Here is a 19,491-nt window from a genome sequence, read left to right as displayed (position 1 = left end):
GCTATTTCGCTAGTTAAAAGTTAGTTTTCACGTTAAGAAAAGTTTAATGTTGGAAAAAGTCTTTGTAAAAAAGTTTTGCTTATTATTTAAAAAGAAGTTGCGACGGTCGCGTGCCGACAAAATGTTTTTGAACTTTCTTAAGTTCGTACTGCATATTAAATGAAAAATCGAGTAGAGAACTAAATATAACAATCATGTATTTATTTACTTACTAACAACTTACCGTTGAACAAAAAACCGTTGAACGTTAATTAAAAATCTTTTATACCTTTTAGTAAAATCACATTCCTATTTTCACTCCAGCAAGTTTTAAACACACTCGACCAATTCCGCGTGAAATCGTAAGCCAGAGTAAAGGTTTTATAGGCGGAGTTAGATCGTAAAACCTCGTATCTTATTACTTCAGCCCCATTAAAACCGTCACGGGCGCAGTAATAACTTTATCTAACAGCTTTTACTTGCCACTGTGCAATTACTACTTACCCTATCATATTAGTAGCACCCTTGCTTTAAACAATAACATTGAAAATATTGAAAACATTTTTAAAGTTTTCGAAAACCAATTAAAGAACACCAAAACAGCAATCCAAAAATCTACTTTATCGTTTAGACCAACAACAACTCACGTCCGTAAATTTGAGTAGACAGAGACCAGCGGACTCGCATTTGTCCTGACAAACCTCTCTTGCTTCTTCATACATTTACGAAAACATGCACGTCGGTTTCGGGTGCTTAAAATATCGTTCAGACCCAAGATTCTCATTATAAAATCTTACTAGAGGTGCACCCAAGAATATCCCGTTTGACCTCAAAAACAGATATAAAAATAATCTTCTAGTTATTTACAAATTATGTAAAAATTCTAGGAGCGAGCAGTCGTACAAGCGTAGCGTGTCATCAGTAAGCGCGGCGGGGGCATTAGCAGTCCCCTGGACAGCGACGGAGGCTCGCCTGGCATTGCCCACCGCGCTCGGCGTTGCCGGCATCCCCGCGCTGGTCCTCACTGACAGCAATGGCAAAGTCATCACCGCTAACGGCAGGCAACATCTCGCTGCTGATCCTTTGGGACTGGTAAAAGAAGCTTATGAAAGTATTATACGTATAAAACCAACTTACAACCACACTCACAGTCGTTGGATAGTCACTTGCGTGTCCTCTTATTGATTCCTTATACTAAATCTAACTCCGTCAACCATGGTGACGAATAAACGACGGAATACATCAGAAAACGAGGCCTCGATTATGGACCACGTTTCTGTGGTGATTAGTACGAGTTTATGATTATTTAATTAATTATCTTTATACAATTTATTAACAATATAATCGGTAAAATATTAAATAAAAACTTTTGCAGAACTTCCCATGGGGTCATCGTCCGGTGTCATTGCTGACTGAACAAGCGTTACTCAAGATGGCGCGCCATCCTGCCGTCGTTCTGTTTATTGGTATGAAGACTACTAACAACATAAACCGCTGTATTTTGTAAAAAGCAAGACAGAAAAGAATGAAAAAGTATTTAGCTTGTTTCATTCAACAAACAAAAGAAATAAACTCACACTTTCCTAATGACTTTGTTCATTGCATCGCTCATTACCTTTTAGGTTATGGAACTTTTAAATAGTAAAAATAATATTTATCATATTTTCCAGATGACGAGGATGCTGAAATAGAATTCTCTGAATCCGTACTAACACCGTCAGCGGAATCTTACTACGAGGAGTGCAGTATTCAGTACCCTGGATTTTGTCCCTACCAAAACTCTTCAGACGATGAAACTATGGATTTCGACTACACTACATCACGTTCAAGAGTTAAGAAGAAATCGTTCAAACATGTTATGTTTTATATTGGCATCGATGGTACGGATAGTGCTGATATGCTACGAGAACATATAGGCTTAGATGATGCTGTACCATTACTCACGGCAATAGATTTCCCCAAACAGAGAATGGTCACAATGAAATATGGCGACGAAATCACAACAGATTCAGTACAAAATTTCGTTGACGCTTATTTGAGCGGGAACGCAGATTTCAAACCTTTAAAGCCTTATAGTGAGAAATGTTAGTTTATGTAACTTCAAAGTAATAAATTTTATTTGGATTTTGGAGAAAAATTAATTTTCTCAAGAAATGGCGTTCCCGCCAAAATTAGATTAAACCATAGACAAAAATAAAATTTTTTTAATCACCTTCCAAATGACAGCATGTTTCCATTTATGTAAACACAATTAATAAGAAAGCAATAAGCTTAATTAATCTAGATGCGAAATTTTCGAAACGTAGAAAGTAGTTTTTAAAAAAGTATTTATGAAGTAAATTAAAATTATGAATGCGGTAAAGGTGAGGTGAGGTGGCCTTATGTGCTGCGGCATTTGAATTTTACACTAAAATTTGCATAACAGCACAGAAGACTATTCATTTCCTGCTCCAATAAATATTTAAAGACCTGCCTCAGGAATACAACATAGGTCAATTGATGTACTCTTGTTAATCTTTACTTCCTGGGTAAAATATTTTTTGTTTTGCAATTTCAATAGAATCATTATTCAATATTTACCTACCACGATTAGAAATAAGTAGTCTGCAAAAAGTATTTTATAAACATAGGAGTAGTATGTTTTGTTGTTTTCATTATCGACTAAATTAAGCTATAGTTTAACCAGCAATGTAAAGATCCTCAACTTATGGCGGAAAAGTATGGAATTATGTAATTCCTTTGTGCGCGTGCAAAGGCGATTGAAGCGCCCCTATTCCAGGGTTATTACATTCCTGGTTAGGTTATATTCTGAACATGTAATTCTGTAGCATTGTAGATTTTTTTTAATTTACATTTTACATATGATATCAGTATTAAAAATCTATTAATTATTTTTATCTGTAATGATGTTAACATAATAGTAATAGACATAGACAACGTTTATGTTTAATTTAATTTTCGATCTGTGATTCGATTGTTTTTTAAATTAAAATCTTCATATTAACTAATGTGTTTTGTATTTATGCCCTCGTTTCTCATTTAAACTACTGCGATGTATGTTAAGGATAAAAATAAAATGTCGCTTAGAGTAATTATTGCCATTGAAGTGGCGGAATGAAATTTTAACATACGGCCCGACACTGCTCACATAATTCATAATGCACAACAAATAAAGTGTATAGTAGGTATAGATATTGTATAAGGACCATACGCGAGTATATCCGATGCTACGGAATGTTCCAAACAATCACAAAATCAAAATTATTTAATAGTTCATATTGAATATTATCATATTCATACATCACAAAGATTTCCTGTCATATTAAAATCTATATTATTAAATCATTAAAAGCTGGAGGAAACATAATTAATGACGAAAATCTAATATTTTAAAAACATTTAAAAAAGCAGAACCACAACTAATTGTTGTTTAATGTATTTTTAATCTGTGTCAAAACAATGGCTTGGTTTGTTTCTTGTCTATGGCATTTTGTCTTTTGGCTTTGATCGGTAGACGCCATTAAAGTAAAGTAAATCTTGCGAAATTGAATTCACGTGCTATTACGATTTAGAAAAATTGTTTACCAATAAAAACAAACAACAAATCGTAAGCAATGGCTGACAACGACGATCTTCTCGACTACGAAGATGAAGAGCAGGCAGATCACCAAACCGCCGACGGAGCAACGGAAGCGGCGCCAAAAAAAGAGGTTAAGGGATCTTACGTATCGATTCACAGTTCTGGATTTAGAGATTTTCTCTTGAAGCCTGAAATTTTAAGAGCTATAGTAGATTGCGGCTTCGAGCATCCTTCAGAAGTCCAACATGAATGTATTCCACAAGCCGTTCTCGGAATGGATATTTTATGTCAAGCGAAGTCCGGTATGGGCAAAACTGCCGTGTTTGTCCTAGCAACCCTCCAGCAACTTGAACCGTCCGAAAATCATGTTTACGTTTTGGTCATGTGCCATACTAGAGAACTAGCTTTTCAGATTAGTAAAGAATATGAGCGTTTTTCAAAGTATATGGCGGGTGTACGTGTGTCCGTTTTCTTCGGTGGTATGCCGATACAGAAGGATGAAGAAGTATTAAAAACTGCGTGTCCTCACATCGTAGTTGGAACGCCAGGAAGAATACTGGCATTGGTAAATAGTAAGAAGTTAAACCTTAAACATTTAAAGCATTTTATTCTCGACGAGTGTGACAAAATGTTGGAATCATTAGACATGCGACGTGACGTACAGGAGATATTCAGAAACACTCCTCACGGAAAACAAGTTATGATGTTTTCGGCTACTTTGAGTAAAGAAATTCGGCCAGTTTGCAAGAAGTTTATGCAAGACCCTATGGAAGTGTATGTAGATGATGAAGCCAAATTAACTCTTCATGGACTTCAACAGCATTATGTCAAACTGAAGGAGAATGAGAAGAACAAGAAACTTTTTGAACTTCTAGATGTGTTAGAGTTTAATCAAGTAGTAATATTTGTAAAATCCGTGCAACGCTGCATAGCACTCGGTCAGTTATTAACAGATCAAAACTTCCCGGCAATTGGTATTCACCGTAACATGACCCAAGATGAGCGTCTATCCCGGTACCAGCAGTTCAAGGATTTCCAGAAGAGGATTTTAGTTGCAACTAACTTATTTGGTCGTGGTATGGATATTGAGAGAGTTAACATTGTCTTTAACTACGACATGCCAGAAGATTCAGACACTTACCTTCACCGAGTGGCCCGTGCGGGAAGATTCGGTACAAAAGGCTTAGCTATAACTATGGTATCTGATGAAAATGATGCAAAGATACTGAATGAAGTGCAAGACAGATTTGATGTTAATATAACAGAGCTGCCCGAAGAGATTGAATTGTCAACATATATTGAAGGACGATAGACATAAGAAATTGGGTTTCATTCCTTTTGTACTAACTTGAATAAGTCTAGATGATTACAGTGTTGTCTTTCATATTGTACTTGGTTTAGTAATTTGATTTATATTCTAAGAATTACAGTGTGTAAGTGTATAGGATGATTCTTTATAGAGTGATCCTGATAGGATACAAATAAAGTTAGATTAACAATAACAAAATTAAAGTGACATTTCATACTATTTTTTGTCTTATTTATAACCATTATCATAGTGTAAGGAAGAAAATCTGACACTGCTGGTGTAGCGGCGCAACAACTAACCTTATTAAAATATCAATGTTTATGTCCCGTCACTAATCAATCTAACCCTTGACTTTGTAACGAAAGCGCGCCATTCGCTTCAAATGATTCTAACTAATGTCTAAAAGTAGGTACTTGGGTTTATACACTAACCCATAGAAATCAAACAAAACAACAATCTCTATCAAATCTGGGTAGGACATTCATGTTTTCGAACAATTTTTAAACCCTGCATTATTGGTTGAACAAAGTTTAATTTTGTCTGGTAAACAACTCAATCTTCTCGGTATTTCTTTACAAGACTACATACATTGAATGTTTTAAATAGAATCTTTTGCCATCTTTCTTACTTGCTTTTAAATGTGGTATACTTTTAACTTCCGCAATAAATTGTAAAGAATTTACACTAAAAATATGGAAGTAGGTTCTAATAACAACCTCATTTAACATATCTTTATTTACTCAAATGTTACATGACCAATATGAGTTACTGTGAAATTCCACCATCTTTCGACATAATTATTGTTTTCTTTGTTTTTTTTTACCAAGAGTAAAAGGGATGACAATATGTGTCATGTTGAAATATTCAACAGTGGAAATCTATAGTAAACTGTTAAAGAAATGAACAAGTGGTTATCACAACAGTATTTATTTACCTTATAACTATAACTTATTAAAACAGATTCATTGCTTATAAATTATAAAAAAATAAACTAAAATCTACTCTAAAATTAATAAAAGGTTTTCTCATGAGTCAATCTGGTAATCATATCTAATGCCCACTTAGGCTGATCTCCAGGCACCATGTGACCTGCATTCCTCACTAAAATTTCCACCAGCTTGCCAGCCTGCTTCACATAACCAGCCAACTCACCATCCACTTTCCACTGGTACCTCTTAGCAGTCTTATAATCCTCAGATCCAGTAAATTTGAGATTCCTTAAGTAGTTAATTGTTAATGGATAAGCAACAATTATATCAAGTTGACCATTATAAATAAGGACATAGTAATGATCCAAAAGCTCAGTCATCAGCGGAGCTACAGATTTCATCAAATCTTCCTTTAAATGTGCTTCAACCTCAGGTCCTGTGTGGAATGTTAAATTCCCAACATGTATAGCTCTTCTTACAAAAGCCTTTTGTAGCATAGGACCAAAATCTTCAGAGTTCATGTAATCTTTTGTGTGCAAGTAATTAAAGTAGAATTCAAAACCAGTCATGTTATAGAATATACTCTTGCCATCAATTGTGTCTCCATTTATTAAAATGTCAAAAATCTCAGATGCCTTACTCCATTGCTTCTTTTGAATGTAATCAATGCCCTTCATTTCATATTCTCTAAAAGTATTGGCTTGATTCCAGTCTAAGAGACCAATTTGGTACAAATATTTGCTGTAAACCAGCTGATGTTCTGGATCACTGAGACCATTGCCAATTGCTAAAGCTTTAAGGTTAATTTTAATATTTGCAGTTGGGTTCTTTTTGTGTATTGTATATGCAAACGCAGGTATATATTTGCCAGCATAGGATTCACCCGTAATGAAAAATTTATTCTTCTGTAACTCAGGGAACAACTGGAAGAATTGTGTTATAGTTGAATAAAGTTGTTCACCAACCTGTGTCTCATTACTGCAGTAACCTTTGGGATCTTTTGTGAAACTAAATCCAGTACCAACTGGGTTATCAATATAAATAATATGGTGGCTTAGAGCCCAATTGTACTTGCGAGCTTCAAATTTTTCGTCTCTCACTCTCAAAGGTCCATTTTCTGTGAAAAGTGCATATAACGACGTAGCTCCGGGTCCACCTTGCAGCCAAACCAAAACTGGTGCATCTGTGTTGTTAGGTATCATCGCTGGGAAGTACCAGAAGAACTGATTAGAATCGTACTTCTTGTCAACTGTGAAGAACCCGGCATAGCTTTTTATGCGTAGACTTTCCGTAAATGGCACTCGAGCTAGTAGCCTGCCAGCCGTTATGTTTCCGCTCTCGATGTATGGTGTAAGAAATAAAGGTGATCCTGGGTCTCCATTTATTTGATTATTAAGATTTAACTTTGGATACCGGTGTAAAAAACAATAAGCCGAAATTATAAATTGAAATAAAATATATATAGAATATCGAGACATGATACACGTGAATTAACAATGAATTACGGAAAAGAAATGAACAGTTATATAGGCTAGGTAACGATTATCTATAAAGGTGCAAAAGGTTATCGCTTTAAATACCGTCAACAATAAAGTTGATTATAATAATAATGTGCTCTACATTAACATATGTGCAAAGAATATGAAGTGTTAAATATTTTGCATTTGATTTTATAAAGTTTATAATCGTGATAGATTCACACACTCTGCACCGGAATATAAGCAAAATAAAACATTATTTTCTTCAGCTACCCAACTCATGTCACTATTTCATATGCCCTTTGGTCACTACTTCTGTTCTGTCAATCTGGCACTCGAAATCACCAGATTGCAACAAAGCGCTGTGCATTTTATATGTGAATATCGATTAAAAATTAAGATATTAACACAAATCATTTAATTAAAACGGACACAGCTGTAAAACAATTAATAGATTAGTTTCGTATGCATAAAATTTAAATATTTGGCGCCATTGGCTATTCAAGTTTGGCGCCAATTGCCAAATGTTTAATATTTTGAAATCTCTGCTTTATGGGAGCATAACTTTACTTTGAATTCAATGTAAACTGCGATATAATATAAATTTGACTTTTGAAAATTACGAAACACAGACTACACAATAGAATTTTTGTATCTATTAAAATCGTCTAACGCCAATGCCATTTTTGACAACATGACAACAACTGTAACTTGTTGTAAACTGTTATATTTTCAACAATAAAGAATGCAAAATGAAATCTATTAAATGCGGAATTAAATAAAATTAATGAATATCTTGGACTATATTAACAAACAATGATAACTAAACTTAATCTATTAATATTTACAACTTTAATTTCTTTGAGGACATGTACCATTTTTCCTTACGTCTATCCCCGATTGAAGTTAGAGGCGAAGACACCAGACGTTGCAGGCGACGCACTATTTCTGACACCTCATTTAGAAGACGGAAATATCTCACTAGCTCAAAACTTATCGAGAGTACCATTCACCGAAAAATTAGGATTCAAAAGTTACTCCGGCTTTTTTACTGTCAACAAAACGTTCAGATCGAATCTGTATTTTTGGTATTTCCCGCCATTTTCAAAGACCGAAGAGAGTCCTGTCGTTTTATGGCTGCAAGGAGGTCCGGGAGCGAGTTCTTTATTCGGTCTTTTTACTGAAATAGGTCCGCTAGTTGCTAAATCAGGCGGATTCGGTTTGCGAAGATATCACTGGGCCTTACATTATCATTTACTATTCATAGACAATCCGGTTGGAACTGGCTTCAGTTTTACAGAACAAAAGACAGGTTATTGCAAAAACGAAGAGTGTATAGCTGAAAATCTTTTCAAAGCTTTGCAACAGTTTTTTGTGTTGTTTCCCAATTTGAAGAGCAATGAACTATACATCGCTGGCGAATCTTATGCGGGAAAATATACAGTGTCTTTAGCTATGTACATACATCGAAAAAATAGTGAGACAAACGACGTACAAGTAAATTTGCAAGGTTTAGCTCTCGGCAACGCTTACTGTGATCCAGTGAATCAGATGGATTATGGCAACTATTTATATCAGCACGGTTTATTAGATAATGATCAACGTAAAGTTTTCTTGCATGTACAAAATAAAATTGCCGAGAAGATAAAACAGAAAAATTGGGCTCAAGCCGATTTATTAATGGACAAACTAATGGATGGTGGTTTAACGAATACGTCATTTTTTAAAATGTATACAGGTTTTAATTATTTTTATAACTTCATGAAGACTGAAGATGATGAAGAAATAAGTATTTTCAGTAAATTAATACACAACGATAAAGTTCGACGTATGATTCATGTCGGCGGTCGTCCGTTCAACTCTGGTGAGGAAGTTCAAATGTATTTGGCATACGATTTGTTAAAATCCGTAGCACCAACGATAGAACAGCTCTTATTGAATTATAGAATAATGTTTTACAACGGACAATTGGATATTATCGTTGCATATCCTTTGACAGTAAGTTTTTTGAGAAAATTAAAATATCCATCGGCGTTTGAATATAAACATGGTTCCCGTTTAATATGGTTTGTTGATGAGGAAATAGCGGGTTATGTGAAAAAAGCAGGCAATTTAGTGGAGGTTTTGGTGAGGAATGCTGGTCATATGGTACCTCATGACCAACCAAAATGGGCTCTCAATATGATCATGAGATTTATACAGGGAACTTTTTAATTTTGTTATATATAATAAATGCTATATTATCATTATTCGAATATGTTATTTTAATAATTAAATTATTTTACTATTTATGTAATTTAACCGTTAATAATGAGTTATAAAAAAATTACGAAATTTAAATCAAGATGGATTCAAATTTAGTCAAATTAAAAACTAATGTTGACTTATTTAAAAAAAAACGATATCACTTTGTTGGCACAACTTACTTGTCTATTTAATAAATAAATTATAAAATAAATAAAAAAAAACAAACTAAAAACTAATTACAATTAAATTTAATATCTTTATTGTCAAGGTCATGATTTATTTATTTTAAATTTTATTATTTCCAGTTTCAATTTTTCGCTTAACATAATTTATTTTATATCCAAAGCATTAAAATTAATTTTATGCTAAATATCAACATATTTACCATTACTTCAGCAATATTTTTCTATTTACTTATGAATTACATAATATTTTTTCTAGAAACATGCAATTTTCAAGTTTTATGAACATTTCAAGAAATAAATTGAACGTAATTGATTTGTTTGGATATTATTTAAATCAATTATTTCTGAACATGACTATAAAGTGTGATTATTAAAAAAAAACATACTAACTATTGAGGGAATTTCATGTTATTATAATATCAATGTTTTTAAACTTTGAGCACTTATATTATTCTAATTAAATAAATATTATCTTCACTGGTTTACTGATGAAATTCGAATTCAATTATTAATTTTCAGTCATTATTAAAATGTATTATTTATAAAAAATACATTTATTAAACTGGTATCAACTACACTTATTAATAATTAAAATAGTTTTATTAATAGTAAAAATTATTAGCCGTCTTCTCCCGCATCCATTGTGTTTTGCTGCTTGTTTAAAGATTTGAATACTATTAATAAGAGGATTATTAAATCTGTGGTCATAGATCAGACAATAAATAAATTTTTACTCTGTATGACTTATTAATATAGTTATAATCATCAAAAAATGCTATTTCATTTTGTCACATTTTCATCGAAAAATAAAAATTAACACATTTCCTTAATTTTAATTTTTTCTTCAATTAACGAGTGTTACTCGTTACTAATATTATAAATGCTAATGTTTAGACCAGTCTTTCCCAATGTGGGCGATAACGCCCCCTTGTGGGCGCTGCAGGTCTCAAGTTGCGGGTTATAGTTAAAGTTTCGTTTAGAATTCTCCATTAATATACATATATGGGTCACAATAATTAATTAATTTAATTTGAAGTTATAGCGGTTTTTTAAATATGTGAAAATAAGGGGGCGCTAAAAAATATTTAATCTCAAAGTAAGCAGTAGACAAAATAAGTTTGGGAACCACTGGTTTAGATGAATGGATGTTTGTAGCTATCTCAGGAACGGCTCAATGGATCTGGATGAAATTTGGCACAGATGTAGAACATAGTCTGCAAAAACACATAGGCTAATCAAGTTTTTTTTTTTTTTAATATATAATAGTGCCTTCAATATTTCTTAATAATTTAATTGCTTGTTCTGTTAAGTAATAAATTGCATTTATCATATTCTGACATATGACCACAGATATAGTATTATTCAGGCCAGTAGAGCTGTGAGTGCGTCTAAGAACTGCGCTCGTTGTGAGGTAGGCAGAGTTATGACTGATGTATCAACATTGTCCAAGGAAACTGTGACACCGCTTTTCGTTGCCGCTTGCTCGAACGCCGCACCGAATAAACTGGAAATATATATAAATAAACATTTCAATATAAAGTTTACGTAAAAAAAATATCGTGACGTCATAGTATCCTAATAGAAAAATAAAGTAAGTAAAACAAGTTTTTTAATATTTTTTTTCTAGTATTTTAAAATCATAAAAAAAAATTACTATTAAAAAAAAACTCTTAGCACTAGAAGCGAAGTTATTAAGTAAAACACATAGAAATATACGGGAGAATTGATAACTTTCCAACTTTTTGAAGTCGTCTAAATATACCTACTTTCTTGGTTCCTGTTCGAATCTTGGCGGCAGTCCTAGCAGTATAGAGGTGTGCGGGTCGGTCGCGGCGCTCGCCAACAGCGGCCGTGCTGCGCCACCAGCCGCCCAGCGCGCCGCCTCGCCCAGCCACAGCGGCCCGCGCACCACGCTCGCCTCCGGTGTGCCCTGGATACACCACATTCATACAGTTACTAAATTATTTAGTGATATTTGGTAACTAAACTCGTTGGAGTTACATTTAGTAACTAATCTACTTAGAGTAACATTTACTAATTAAGCTCATTGGAGTCACATTTATTAAGGTAAACTAATTGGAGTTGCATTTAGTAATTAAACTGATTAGAGTAACGTTAAATACTTAAAATCTTTGGAGTAACGTTTAGTAACTCGAACCGTTGGAGTAACATTTAGTAACTAAACTCATTGGAGTAACATTTAGTAACTAAACTCGTTGGAGTAAAATTTAGTAACTAAACTCAAGTTGTAAAATAGCCTTAGTAACTATACAAGATTGTTCGATTTAGCAATTACTTAAATAGGAATTAATTAAAAATACTAATAAAAAGAAAAAATCTTACATCCTGCACAATAAAATAACTAAACGGTCCAGCCAACAGCAGTTTTCTAGCGGAGAGTGTCGCATGGACCAAACTAGCGACTGCCTGTAGACATCTTCTCGCGGCTGCAGACCCTTTGCGCCATGCCTCGTTCTCACCTGACACCTCCAGCGCGGCTAATGCCAGCTGGAATCCCTCCGCTTTGGGCAACGTCTCCTGGAACATTTTATATAACTCGTTTATTTATTTATTCTTTAGTTACATTTTTTAATTTAAAATCAACCGAATTTAGTCCTATACTGCTCGGAAAGATGAATCAATTGATACCTCACTAGTCAAAATCAATTCAAAAGGTTTCTCTCGACCCTTACTAAGGAACTTACATACATACAAACGTACATAAAAACAGACTTACATATGCAGAAAACATCATCCTCTTATCAGAAGAGGCTAAATGGCAAGTATGAAAACTACTAAAGACCATATAAATAAAATTAAAAAGAGAACTTAACATATCTCATTCCAAATAAATGATAAAAATCTTGTAAATATAATAAAAATGCTACTTTCCTTTCCTCTATTCATATTTTAACTTTGGAATAAGTACTAAATTGTAAAAATGAGTAATAATGACAATAAAAATTAATGTAAAATTCTTAAAACATTGTAAAACTTGTAAAAATATTGTAAAACTTGTAAACATTTTGTAAAACTTGTAAAACTCACGTGTTCAATGAGAGCCATGATAACATAGACCGCGTCTAACGCAGCTAAGGGTGACATATGTGGTCGTTGCAGTATGAAGGTTGCTTTAGTTGGTACGGGCAGTTTGTGTTTAGGAGCTGCAGTTTCCAATGCTGTAAGGAGGGACCTTCGGAGTTCTACATCCATTGAACGGTATGCCTGACGAGCTTGTTGGAGAGGAAACCTAAAAAAATAAAAAGAATTAAATAAAAGTTTATAAGACAAAAAATAGTCAACAATTTGTTTAAAAAAAAAAGATAACACCTTTTTATCCTTACAGTAGAAAAGTTCATCGAAAAATCAAGTAATAAATTATCTTAGCAATATTATAAATGCAAAAGTTTGAATATATGATTGTTTGTTAGAAGGTATCTCCTTAACGGCTGAATGGTTCTTGATGAAATTTGGCATAGATGTAGAACAAAGTCTGGAAAAACACATAGACTACTAATTTTTTTTTAAAATTCCGCAAGACGGAGTAATAGGCGACAGCTAGCTTAGTAATACAAATATCCCTTTTGCACACAAATCGGATTTATCAATGACTACTATTGTTATTGCTACAGTAGTAGTTGCATTTTTAACAAACTTTTTTTTCTCTGCAGAAATGTCCTGACAAATATTTAAGTGGATTACTTCTTACCCCATATCAGCTAACAACTGTCGTAGTCTTGATGAACCGGAGCGAGCGTACAATTTGAGTTTGGGTGCCAACATGGCGGCGTGGCTCAGTGCTGCCTCTAGCGTCCATTCCCGGTACAACGGCAACCACGCATCTTTCTCCATAACAACGCATGCTGTCTGGAATATTTATACAATGTTACTGCCGCACTCAGAATCATTATGCGTGCCCTAAGTGTAACATTTCTAGACAAAATCCACACAGTATCTTCCATAGTCACCGAGTTTGTATTTTACTAATATTATAAATGTGAATGTTAGGATGAATGGATGGATGTTTGATGAACGTATCACAGTAACGGCTGTATGGATCTCGCTGAAATTTGGCATTGATGTAGAACACATTCTGGAAGAGCACATAGGCTACTAATTTTGCTTGTTATCAATTCCTTGGGACGGAGTCGCGGGCGACCGCTAGTTTTTTTATATAAATCACATATAAGACAACAACATGTTTTAATTATAGTTTCCTAGTGGGACTAAACTCGTGCAGAAACACAAGTCATCATCATCAGCTCACTATACGTCCCCACCGAGGGGCTCGGAGCCTACCCTAAGTTACGGGTGATTAGGCCTTAGTCAACTACGCAGGCCAAGTGCTGGTTGGTTGACTTCACACATATCTTTGAATTTCTTCTCACATATGTGCAAACTGCATCACGATGTTTTTCTTCACGGTAAGAACGTCGGATAAATGTACATATGTAAATTGGAAATCGAAAAACACATTGGTACATGGCGGGAGTTGAACCCAAGACCTGCAGATTGCAAGTCAATTGCTTGACCCCTGAGCCACCGATGCTCTGGAAACACAAGTATCAAAACATATTGCATAGTTCTTGGCTATAATGTCCTTAACTATGTTTAGCAAGTAATTTAGGATATGTTTTTATACAAATTGTAAAAAAATCATACTGTGTATGTATGTCCAACTTACTCTATTAGCAGTTGAATCATCATGCCGTCTAGCTGCAGCAACATAGCGATGCAGTGCTTCAGCATCTAACAGACACCTTGCTGGGGACCTAACATAAAGCGCTGCATGCGCTTCAGCAGCAACAGCGGCCGCCCAGAGTGCTGCTTGTGATAAACGAGATGCCAGCGCTGATAATTCAATCAGAACACATGCACTCTGGAAGGAGGTTTTCATTAAATTAATAGAGAAAGCTGATAATAAATCTATGTTTAAGTCGCGAAGTTATTAAGACAAACAGGTGATAAATCGCGAAATTGAGGCTTATGAGACTATCATAGGAGCCAATGAAACTGAAAATTGACTATAACAAAAAATTAACCAAAACCACTAGATGTGATGCATTGTAAGATAAGGTTTATCCCCATTATCTTAAGGTTAGTCCCATTCAAAGCAAATGGATAAAACTTTAATTAAGCAAAAGTGATTTAAGATATACTTACTGGTTTCCCATAGTAAGAGAATTGTGTGTAATTAAACATAAGAGTGTGTCTCCGTTCCTCCCATTCTTTGCGTGCCCTTCTGCGCTCCACCAATGCTTCTAACCCTTCTCTACCACTTCCTGATTCTTCATTCTGAAAAGATAGAAATTTCATAATTAAATATAAATATAATTTAAATGATAATTTAATAAATTACAGGTCATATTCTATTGTTTTCGTTGTTTTTTTTTTACAAATTTAAAATTTGTTGCACTAAACTTTATATTGTATTAAAGCAAAAAGTATACTCTGATTAATTAAATTAAAAAAAAAGGATAGCCCAATAAATGCAGTAATAGTTTTAGCTAAAAATTCCTCAAAGATGTCTTTTTCTTTCCAAAATTGTGAAAAATACATATTATGGCATATACAAATTCCTTTGTTCATATCATTTTTGATTGTTACTTTTTTCTTATATTAATATATCCAAATATGCAGTAAATAGAGGGTAGTAAAATTTTACAGATATATTAAAAAGACTCACTTCATCATCTTCTTCATCTCTGAATATGTCATCGAAATTAGGAATGTTTTCCTCATCATCCTTGTACACTAGTCTCACCTAAAAATTATATTAATAGGAACTTAGTCTACCGTACCAAACATATGAATACTATGACCAAAATACAAAGGAACTTTATATTCCTGTCTTGTGATTGCTTTTCTTTGACTTAATTTACTTACTTTCAATATAACTTTTACTTTGCTCTACCTTCCTTATTACTATAAAAGTTTTATTTGATAAAAACATTATAAAAGGTAATGATTATTTTGGATTTTAAATGATAAAACATGATTAAATTATAGCAACACTACTTAAACATTTACAAGAAGTTTACAATAACTGTAAAAGATTACTTAATATCTTATAGTAAAGCATTTCATTGTAAACATAAACACATAAGTAAACAATAATAAGGCATTTCAGAAGTATATAATGAAATAGTAGCAAAGGCAGTTATTATTTCATAAATCCTTTGGACTATCTATATGTAAAAAGCTTACCTGGCCATCACTGTAAACATTACAAATGTCTGTTGGTTTGTGAGAGTCTAACACAAAAAATACAACTTCCTCATCAGGTTGTAAGATGTCCACTAAATCAATCGTACCACCACAGTTAATAAGTACCACATATTTAATCTCTTCATTGTTTTCTTCATACGCTGTCTTTAGTTCCGATATACCCCCCACGGGCACTAATGTATACGATATATTATCACATTTAAAAAGACCTTGCAGTATTTTACAGGCACATATCGCATCAACGTCGTAGTGAACTAGTAAAAGCACTCTCTATAACAAAAATACACTTTATCAATAATAAACTCCACAATGCACGTTTTAGTTTACATTCTTTGACACTTACGTTACCCAGCAGAATGTTATAAAAATCATTTCTTATGTCCTCAATGAACATTTTTAAATACTAGAGAGTTATAACTTAAAAGATCATCTTCCTGATGTTTTTAAATTAAATAAAAAGTACTTAACACCCGCAGATTTCTATGGGGGTATATTTTGATATTGACAAAACAAGTTTATCTGTCAAACTGTCAACTACAAAGTTATGAAGAACAGTTTCGCGCCAAAATTAACGTCCATGTTTAAAGCTACTGAAAAAGACTTGTAAATTTTACACATTTGGTAGATTTATGGCAGTTACATTTGTGACAGATCATTAATTTTATTTAGGGCACCTTAAATTTGTATTTCAAAAATAAAATATAGCAACTTATTTATCATGTTATATAGTTTAAAAACTAAATTGTTCTAACTTAAAAAATCAAATTATTTTTAAATTATGCTATTATTAAAAATATAAACAATTTTTTGATACTTAGTATACGTTTTTTGTTGTATCATTATTGCGTTACGTATAATATTACGTAGTCAAAAAATTGACAAGTTATTGAGTAATTGCTTAAAAAAAATTATTAAAATTTGAGCATTAAATTAATATTTAAATCCATTAAAGCATTTAAATGGAGCAATTATTTACGTATTTTATTAATCAAGAAAATGTTTAGCAAATAATTTAAAATTGGATCTGGAAATAACCAGAGAAATAATTGAAAATTAAACATAATTAAAAAATACATATTATTTACGTTGTTCAAAAAATGTCTAATTTCATTAATTAAATTACATAAAACTAATATATGTACTGAATTTTGCATTTTTCATGCTAATCGCGTGCAAACAATTCCTGGACATAATCATGTTCAAGCTATTATTTAAAATTAAAAATAATTAAAATAGAAAAAACATGGCAGTGACACGTAGTTAGACTTAAATGGCGATTGCATTGATTTCTTTTTCTTCAACACTGTAAAGAGGTCTATAAAAATATGAAACCTCCTTGGATGAGATGCTGCGTGTTTGCGTGCATTAAATTCATGATATGAATGTGTTCGGGATGATCCACTGTTACAAAACAAGAAAACTTCTCGTCACAGCAAAGTTTTTTCGCATTCACACCGGATAATTTTATGCAAGCCAAAATTTCTTTCTTCTTTGAACCTTCTTTGCTACTACAACTATTTTTTATATTATAACGTAAACTTAAAAATGTAGGAAAAGATAAATGACTAAATAATTATAGGTTATTACAACTTAAAATTGATTTAAGCCACATTTTGGACAGTGAATCATTATCTAATACCCAATATAGTTTATTTTAGTTTGGTATTGCTATCATTATAATTTAGATTATTGTCCCAATATAGTTATTATATAGCAACACCAAACTAAAATAAACTATATTGGGATAATAATTTAAATTATTTCTTTTATTAACATTTTCAAATACTTACGTTTTCCCTTTCCAAAGCATTTCCAGCACTCCTGCGCATTCATCAATCCGGAGCCAAAGAAGAAGTTATTGTGTGCACTTTCAATATGCAAGTTGTCCATCGCCGTGGTAAGTTTCACCGTGTCTACTGGACTTTCGATAGGCGTTACTGCATTCCAGCGATTGCTAAACCATAAAAATAATAAAATCTTACTGCCGTAGGAAAAGTTACTTACTGGTGATTTAAATATTTGCTTAGTGGAGATTTTCCATAATGAATTTTCATTAACTAAATTAATTTGATAAGTAAAATCTGCTCAGAGTTCGAGAAAGTGCAAGCAAAAATATTTACATTACAGTTTCATGTCAAAATGTAGGAAAATACCTCCAAAAGTTTTTATTAATCCTGGTCTTCATGATGTATGTAATGTTCCACCAGACGATCTCCGCTGCCATGGTGACGAGCACGAGTGGCGGGGCGTCGTCGTCAGTGGGCGGGGCGGGTGAGTGCGGGGCGGGGCTGGGCGCGTGGGGGGCGCCGCGCGTCAGCCGCTCCGGCACCGGGGAGAACCGGCACCACTGCACCTTCGTCTTGTGGTGCTTTAGGAACCGTAGCTGACGCTGATTGCTCACGTGCCAAATCTGCAATATAATCAACATAAGTTGTCACTCGCGAATTCTATTGAAAAAGACTTAATTTATAGCCTATACGTTCTTCCACAGTATGTTTTAAATTTTGTAACTCTACACCTCTCAAGTCAGTTCTAATCGGTGATTCCGAAGTGACTAAGACATCACGTTTAATGTTAGATTCCCAAGTAAGATGTTGCCGATCGCGAGTTCGATAGTAAATAACGCCTTTTCGATTCAAGACATCCGTGCCGATTATAATCGGTGTATTCATAAACTCTGGACGAACAACGTGCAAATCTACGTTTAAAGTGATCTTGCTAAATTCTATTGATAGAGTTATAAAATAAGTGGACTTTATTTCTTGACCGCCAATGCCTCGCAATACTTTAAAGGCAGGCTTGCAGGCGTATTTAAAGTGTTTTAACAAGTGGGAAGAAATTAGTGATATACTTGAACCGGAATCGATAAGAACGTCAACTGGAATCCCTTGTACAATGGCTACGACAATATCGTTACGCCTCTTATTTAGGTTTTCCCGGCAAAAGTGAACAATATTTGTAGTTCGCGATTCTGACTTTATCTTTGCAAAACAAGTTTCAACTTTATGACCAAGCTTTTTACAGAAACTACTCGGTTCAGATTTTGCTGTATTTTGAAGAGAATGACTTTTCCGATCGCTATTAGTATTAGTGTCGTTACTTGGTTACGTTGCTATCTTAGGTCTTTTAAAACAATTTGACTGTTTACGCCCTTGCATAGTATAAAACATTTACCGGACTTGAACCGCCGTTTGCGATCGTATACCCCATGTCTATTGTTAAACGAACGATCATGACGCAACCCACTTGAGTTTTTGTTAGAATGAGGGGCATTAGACTTGACATAAATAGAGAGGAACTGTACTAACTCATTTGGCATTAATATGGCGTTGGTAGCAGATGCGCGGATCTGCGGATCTGTGATGCCCCGTATAACTATTGCCGATATCAGCTCATCGCTTAACCCCCTAATGATTCGTAATCGTAAAAGGGACCTACGAGCATAATCAGCGTATGTAAGGAAGCTATCCGAATTGGTGCTCATAACCTCGTACAGAATGTTGGCTATGTCTGGTTTTTTTGACATAAAGGCTTAAATTCGTTTTTTAAAATTACT

General features: G+C 33.7%; 5 protein-coding genes across 5 annotated transcripts in view; 3 read left to right on the top strand and 2 right to left on the bottom strand.

Annotated features, from left to right (window-relative positions):
- LOC106117863 (nucleoredoxin) overlaps positions 1-2,932 on the top strand; it is a 34,364-nt gene extending 31,432 nt beyond the window's left edge. Inside the window, exons 4-6 of the mRNA XM_013312348.1 lie at positions 867-1,071; positions 1,355-1,445; positions 1,650-2,932. Of these exons, the coding sequence (XP_013167802.1) occupies positions 867-1,071; positions 1,355-1,445; positions 1,650-2,068 (715 nt within the window). The 3' untranslated portion in view covers positions 2,069-2,932. The remainder of the gene's footprint in view (positions 1-866; positions 1,072-1,354; positions 1,446-1,649) is intronic.
- Positions 2,933-3,535: 603 nt separating this feature from the next.
- Positions 3,536-5,087, top strand: Hel25E (ATP-dependent RNA helicase 25E). Its single transcript, NM_001312713.1, is given in 1 exon segment — positions 3,536-5,087. A coding segment is annotated over 1 exon segment (1,278 nt). The 5' UTR covers positions 3,536-3,593; the 3' UTR covers positions 4,872-5,087.
- Positions 5,088-5,782: 695 nt separating this feature from the next.
- LOC106118001 (venom serine carboxypeptidase) lies at positions 5,783-7,656 on the bottom strand. The gene has a single exon (XM_013312553.1). It carries the CDS (start codon positions 7,273-7,275, stop codon positions 5,878-5,880), a length of 1,398 nt encoding a protein of 465 aa, XP_013168007.1. The 5' UTR covers positions 7,276-7,656; the 3' UTR covers positions 5,783-5,877.
- A 331-nt stretch (positions 7,657-7,987) lies between these two features.
- LOC106117696 (venom serine carboxypeptidase-like) lies at positions 7,988-9,527 on the top strand. The gene has a single exon (XM_013312100.1). The coding sequence runs from the start codon at positions 8,092-8,094 to the stop codon at positions 9,487-9,489; it is 1,398 nt and encodes a 465-aa protein (XP_013167554.1). The 5' UTR covers positions 7,988-8,091; the 3' UTR covers positions 9,490-9,527.
- A 1,441-nt stretch (positions 9,528-10,968) lies between these two features.
- Cdc45 (cell division cycle protein 45) lies at positions 10,969-16,547 on the bottom strand. The gene is made up of 10 exons (XM_013312014.1): positions 16,279-16,547; positions 15,915-16,205; positions 15,394-15,471; positions 14,871-15,002; positions 14,392-14,586; positions 13,417-13,574; positions 12,756-12,957; positions 12,051-12,245; positions 11,474-11,637; positions 10,969-11,211 (listed from the first exon to the last, which is right to left on the bottom strand). The coding sequence occupies exons 1-10, from the start codon at positions 16,327-16,329 to the stop codon at positions 11,070-11,072; spliced, it is 1,608 nt and encodes a 535-aa protein (XP_013167468.1). The 5' UTR covers positions 16,330-16,547; the 3' UTR covers positions 10,969-11,069.
- Positions 16,548-19,491: the final 2,944 nt, after the last annotated feature.

The sequence above is a fragment of the Papilio xuthus genome, unplaced genomic scaffold (genome assembly GCF_000836235.2).
Source record: "Papilio xuthus unplaced genomic scaffold, Pxut_1.1 DF827679.1, whole genome shotgun sequence".
NCBI classification, from domain to species: Eukaryota; Metazoa; Arthropoda; class Insecta; order Lepidoptera; family Papilionidae; genus Papilio; species Papilio xuthus.
The sequence above is the reverse complement of the archived record's forward strand: the minus strand, read 5'-3'. Positions and strand labels throughout refer to the sequence as shown.

Excerpts from the sequence above, each read along its gene's own strand:
- LOC106118001 (XM_013312553.1), bottom strand. The coding sequence starts at position 7,275 with ATGTCTCGATATTCTATATATATTTTATTTCAATTTATAATTTCGGCT.
- LOC106117696 (XM_013312100.1), top strand. The coding sequence starts at position 8,092 with ATGATAACTAAACTTAATCTATTAATATTTACAACTTTAATTTCTTTG.
- Cdc45 (XM_013312014.1), bottom strand. The coding sequence starts at position 16,329 with ATGTTCATTGAGGACATAAGAAATGATTTTTATAACATTCTGCTGGGT. Across the intron at positions 13,575-14,391 it reads ATGATTCAACTGCTAATAGA|ACAGCATGCGTTGTTATGGA; the intron begins GTAAGTTGGACA and ends TAAATATTCCAG. Across the intron at positions 11,638-12,050 it reads GTTATTTTATTGTGCAGGAT|GGCACACCGGAGGCGAGCGT; the intron begins GTAAGATTTTTT and ends TGGTGTATCCAG.